General features: G+C 44.9%; 1 protein-coding gene across 1 annotated transcript in view; it reads left to right on the forward strand.

The window, feature by feature from the left end:
* G6pc (glucose-6-phosphatase catalytic subunit) overlaps positions 1-6,330 on the forward strand; it is a 14,936-nt gene that overhangs the window by 1,586 nt on the left and 7,020 nt on the right. Inside the window, exon 2 of the mRNA XM_005369063.1 lies at positions 3,148-3,257. Within this exon, the coding sequence (XP_005369120.1) occupies positions 3,148-3,257 (110 nt within the window). The remainder of the gene's footprint in view (positions 1-3,147; positions 3,258-6,330) is intronic.

The following is a 6,330-nucleotide window of genomic DNA, read 5'->3' on the forward strand; positions in this document are numbered from 1 at the left end:
GAGCAGAGGCTGCCAGTGCTCTGAAGAACTAAGTTATAGCTAGTGGTGGGGTGAGACAACAACCCTGACTTCTAACACTGGCCAGGCACCATTGTGTAAATTTTCCTGTTACGGTAATATCTAAGCTACTGATGCTTCTTGTTTGAAAAGAATCAATGAATGCTGGTTTGGCCTGTTTCCTCAGCTAGAAAATGAAGAGGACCAGCTTCCCCATTCATAGAATTGTCTGTGTCTGTTACCAGGTGATGTGTGTGTGTGTGTGTGTGTGTGTGTGTGTGTGTGTGTAGGCATGTATGTGCCTGTGTTTGTGGAGGCCAGAGCAGTCATTCCTCAGAAACTTTCTGGTCAGGGTCTGTGACTGGACTGGAGCTTGCTGAGTAGATTAGACCCCGGGGATCCACTGGCTTGTGTGACCACTGGTGTACACCAACATGCCTAGGTTTTGGGTTTTTGTTGTTGTTTTTGCTTGTTTGTTTTGTTTTGTTGTTGTTTTTATCAGTTCTGATGGTGGAATTCAGGGCCTCCTGTTTTGTTTTTTTTTTTTAAGATTTATTTATTTATTTATTTATTTATTTATTTATTTATTATGTATACAGTATTCTCAGTACTCTGCCTGCAGACCAGAAGAGTGCACCATGAGTCACCATGTGGTTGCTGGGAATTGAACTCAGGACCTTTGGAAGAGCAGGCCGTGCTCTTAACCACTGAGCCATCTCTCCAGTCCTAGGGCCTCCTGTTTTTATAGCAGGTTCTTGACCTTCTGAGATATCTCCCAGCCCCTGGTTTCCTGCTTTGCTTTTTGTTTATTTGTTTGTTTGTTTTGCTTATTTTTTTGAGACAGGTTTTCTCTGTGTATCTTTGGTGCCTTTCCTGGAACTAGCTCTTGTAGACCAGGCTGGCTTCAAACTCACAGAGATCCTCCTGCCTCTGCCTCCCAAGTGTTGGGATTAAAGGCGTGTGCCAACATGCCTGGCTTTTCATTGTTTTTTTAAGATGGGGCATGAGGGAAATACTCAGTGACAAGGAATTATCTCATTCTGTAGCCCAGGCTACCCTGGAATTTATTAAATAGTCCAGCCTGGTCTTCACTCACACCTCCTCCCAAGTGCTGGGATTACAAGTGTGAGCCGCCATGCCTAGTTTGTTTGTTCTTGAATTCTAGAGGCTGAATTCAGGTCAGAGTCTTATGTGCACTCTTTATCACTAAGCTGTAGCCTCAGCCCCGTGGGATTTTCTTCTTAAAGGACAAGGTCTCTTACAGCTTGGCATGGACAGGCCTCCAGCTTGTAATCCTCAAACCTCAGGTTCCAGGGGGCTCGGAGGAGATAGGTGTTCAACTATACCCTGTTGCAGGGAATTCTTCGCTTTGTTTTTTAGTCAAGGATTCATGCGACATCGGTTGACCTGAAATTCAGTAAGTAACTGAAGATCACTGTGAATTTTTAATCCTTCTCTTCTATCAGACAAGAGCTAGGATTACAGATGTGTGCCTCCCTGCCTGGTGTGTATGAGTCTCTGTGTGTGTGTGTGTGTATTGCATGCATGCATGCCTCAGCATGCAGTTTTAGGTCAGAGAACAGCCTGCGGGAATCTATTCTTTCCTTCTACTATGTGGTTACCAAGGATACAGCTCAGGTTGCCATTTATAGGGGCAAGTGTCTTTACTTGCCAGACATCTTGTTGGCTCTCTCCTGGAGATTCTTCATACCTGCCTCTGCTTCTCATATTCCTTAGCCATAAATATTAAAAGTTGCCTGGCGGTGGTGGCGCACGCCTTTAATCCCAGCACTCGGGAGGCAGAGGCAGGCGGATCTCTGTGAGTTCGAGACCAGCCTGGTCTACAGAGCTAGTTCCAGGACAGGCTCCAAAGCCAGAGAGAAACCCTGTCTCGAAAAACCAAAAAAAAAAAAAAAAAATAGTAAAAGTTCTTAAGAGTAGAACAAATTGGGTTCCAGACTGAAAGTAGGGCCTCAAACATGCTGATCAAGGTGAGGGGCAGCCCAGTCAGCAAATGTTTGTCTTATAAACCCAAGGACCTCAGGTCAGTCTCCAGAACCCATGTGGAAATGCTGGGCTTGGTGGCATGCATTTGTAACCCCAACACTGGGGAGGTGAGGACAGGCTGTCTTAGGGTGTCTACTGCTGTGAAGAGACACCATGACCACAGCAACTCTCTAAAGGAACACATTCAAGCGGCACTGGTTCACAGTTCCAGACGTTTAGCCCATCATCGTCATGACGACAAGCATGGCGGCGCGCAGGCAAGCATGGTGCTGGAGAAGGAGCTGAGAGTTCTATATCTTGACTCCCAGGCAGCAGGAGACTGTACACCACACTGGGCATAGCTTGAGCATTTGAGACCTCAAAGCCTGCCCCAAGAGTGACACAATTCCTCCGACAAGGCCACACCTATTCCAACAAGGCCACACCTCCTAATAGGGCCATTCCTATGTGCCAAGCATTTAAATACATGAATCTAGGCCAACCACCACACAGGTGGAACCCTGCAGCTAACCTACCCTGATTGGTGAGCTTCGGGTCAGTGACAGACCTCATGTCAAGGAGACAGATGGCCTTTCGGAGGTTGTCCTCTGACCTTCACACCCTTGGGTACACACATTAGAGAGTTTGAGGGAATGGCAAAGGAGAGAGAAGGGGAGGGAGCAGGACCTTGCTGTGTTGCCTAGGCAAGCCCCAAAGTCTTGGTCTGAAGTGATTCTCCTGCATCAGCCTTCTAAATAGCTAAGCCCACTACTACATCTGATTTTGGAAGCTACTTGTTTATGTTTGAATAGATAATACGTTCACCTGTCAAAATTTCAGAACTTGCCAGGTGGTGGTGGCGCACGCCTTTAACCCCAGCACTAGCGAGACCGAGGCAGGTGGATCTCTGAATTCAAAGCCTGGTCTACAAAGCAAGCTCCAGGACAACCAGGGCTGTTACACAGAGAAGCCCTTTCTCAAAAAAGATTTTCTTTCTAAAGTTATCTACTCTGTCACACAAAGTCCTCCCAGGCCCTCTCCCAGGCAAAGGGAGATACATACCTCCAAAGGGGATAAACACGCCAGCTTCTTCCTCTTTGAAAGTGTGGGCTTCCAGCTAAACCATGCACGGAGTCACTCAGACACTGGTTCTACTTTCCACAGGATTCTTTTTGGACAGCGCCCATACTGGTGGGTCCTGGACACGGACTACTACAGCAACACCTCAGTGCCACTGATAAAACAGTTCCCTGTCACCTGTGAGACTGGACCAGGTAAGACATCCATTGCTTCATTCTCTTATCACAATTCAATCTGTCTTCCATTAGTGTGATATCACCTTAATTCACGGCAGCAGGGCCTTCCACTGCTAGTGGGGAAATCTGAGTGACACTTCCAGAATTAAAGTTCCTAGTCCAAGAGAGGCTGGGCCACACCCACAGGCAAAAGACTAGTTAGAGTAACTGAGTCATAGTCCTGTATCCAGAGAGGTGAAAGTGATTGATAGAAGCCTGAGGCTTTATTGTCCCTCCCAGCAGCCTGGCCTGGTGAACGAGGTCCTCTAAGATGACTATCCCATCCTTAAAGCTACCCAAGGTTTTTGTCTTATTTTGGGGAGGTTGGGGAGGTGGAGTTCTTCTGTTCTGCCCGTCAGCTCTGTCCTGCTAGCTGAACTTATTAGTTATAAATGCTCATCTGATAGCTTAGGCTTATTACTAACTAGCTCTTACATCTTAAATTAACCCATATTTCTTATCTACAGTCTACACACGATGCTACTTTTTTCAGCACAGCATGTTTTTCTCGCTTTTCTGTCTCTTTGTGACTCCTCGTGACTCTGCCCTTCTTCTTCCCAGCGTTCTCTTAGTCTGTCTCTCCTGCCTAACCTCTTTCTGCCTAGCTATCAGAGTCAGCCTTTTATTAAACCAAATCAGAAGGTGCCTTGGCAAAAACACATCCTCATAGTGTACAAAAAGATTATTCCATAACAGGGTTGATATGGGATTCCCCTCTGTATGATATGACTGTTTTATTACCACTGGTTAATAAAGAAGCCACTTTGACCTATGGCAGGGCAGAATATAGGTAGGTGGGAAAACTAAACTGAATGTAGGGAGAAAGAAGGCAGAGTCAGGCAGTCACCATGTAGCTGCCCAAGAAGCAATAGGTAACAATCCGTAAGCTTTTGGTAAAATACAAAATAATAGAAATGAATTCATATAAGATGTAAGAGTTAGTTAATAAGAAGCCTGAGCTAATAGGCCAAAGACTATGTAATTACTATTAAGCCTCAGAGTGGTTATTTCATAAGAGACTTCAGGAGCTCCTGAGCAGGACCTGGTAGGTGGAGAGAAACCAGTCCAGGGGGACCAGAAGATTGGAGAATATTTGTAGCTACACAGGTTGTTTCTTTATTATGAAGTAGTTTCTCAAACAGGCCAACTAGTCCTAAACTCACTATGTAATTGAAGAGGACCTTGAACTTCTGATCTTCCTGCCCCCCCAACCCTCCTGAGATAGCAGATGTGCCAGGATTCTGTGCATGCTAGCAAGTACTCTATCAACTGAACCGCATCCCTGGACCCACCTGTGATTTGTTAGTTATAGCCAGATAGGAATTGTTAGGTCAAATGACAACTTTTTTTTATATTAGAAATATCCAGTAAGTCCTTCCCAGAAAGTCTCAGTGCTACCATCCCTTCCTCAAGATCCTTTTCCTTGCCTTCTGCTAGAAGCATCTACGATGTCCCTAGCCCTGTTCTAGATGCCTGAGATTCCTTTGCTGATGAACAAAACAAAGGTCCTGGACAAAGAGCTGAAATTTGAAGGGGGCTTTGTGTCAGTATACAAAAATCATAGTAAATCAGTAAAACAGAATATTAGAATATGATTATTTGAGTGCAAAAAGAAGAAAGGGAAGAGAGAAGAGGAGGTTGGAGAGATGCTAATGCAGTTAAGAACACTAGCTACTCTTCAAAAAAAAAAACAACACAGGTTCAATTCCCAGCATCCACATGGCATCTCACAGATATCTGTAAGTTCCATTTCAGGGGATTCAGTGCTTCTATGAATACTTCATGCACATGGAAAACAGACATTCATGCAGGGGAAACATATATACACATAATTTTTTTTAATAAGAGAGGAGAGAGAGTTTGTCCATGAGATTTCCTGGAATGCTGACTGGAGTGGAAATGAGAGAGCAGCTGATAACTCTCCAGAGCCACAATTATGCAGGGGTAGGGATGTGTTGATGGGCAGATGAAGAAGTCCAGGTGGGACTACTTCTCCTTGACTCCACAAGGAGCTCTCAAACTGGAGATATCTTTTAATACATTTCAATTATGGGATACAGGCTATACCTAGGCATAGGGGGTAACCTTGACCAAGGTGACTGTCTTCAGCTTAAAGCCATGCCCACAAAAAGCTGAGAGTTAAGGACAAACTACAACTATGCTCACAGCAGTTGGAAAATCATCGTTCTGTCTAGGAGGGATGGCAGATCTCGGAATTGGAAACTACTGTAAATTGGTCAGAGTAGGTCTTATTGATAAGGTGAAATCTAGGGGCTGGAGCGATGGCTTAGCTGTTAAGAGCACTGTCTGCTTTTCCGGAGATTCTGAGTTCAATTCCTAGACCCCATTGATGACTCACAGCCATCTGGGATCTGATGCCCTCCTCTGGTTGCAGGTGTGCATGCAGATAGAGCACCCATATACATAAAATAAATAAATATATCTTTAAAGAAAGAAAAGGTGAAATGAGCCAGGCAGTGGTGGCACACACCTTTAGTCCCAACACTCAGTAGGCAGAGGCAGGTGATCTCTGTGAGTTCATGGCCAGCTTGGTCTACAAAGTGAGTTCCAGGACAGCCAGGGATGTTACACAGAGAAACTGTCTGGAAAAAAGAAAAGAGAAGAGAAAAGCTGAAATCTAAGTCAAGACTTGAAGAGACAAGAGAGTTAACCAGAGGAATTATGGGAGAAAAGCATGCCTGATGCGTTTAGAGACAAGCATCAAGGTGGCAGCATGGCCAGAGCAGCATAAGGAAAACAGAAGGGAACTGATGGTGGTCAGATTAATGTGCAATTTACCTAAGTCCCGATTCCTGTGCAAACTCCAGACCATCTGAAACAACAAAGGCAGAGGACGACCTCGCCACTGTACTCCCCGATTCCTGCACAGTCCTGGAGCATAGTATGACTTCAGTTTGTAAAATAATTGAATTATAGATAAATGAGTGGAGAGTAAGAAGGATGGATCATTAGATGGAAGGCATGGTTAATGGATGGGTTGATGGATAGTTAGATGGAAGGCGTGGTTAATGGATGGGTTGATGGATAGTTA

This window comes from Microtus ochrogaster, unplaced genomic scaffold (assembly GCF_000317375.1).
Source record: "Microtus ochrogaster isolate Prairie Vole_2 unplaced genomic scaffold, MicOch1.0 UNK44, whole genome shotgun sequence".
In the NCBI taxonomy this organism is placed as follows: Eukaryota; Metazoa; Chordata; class Mammalia; order Rodentia; family Cricetidae; genus Microtus; species Microtus ochrogaster.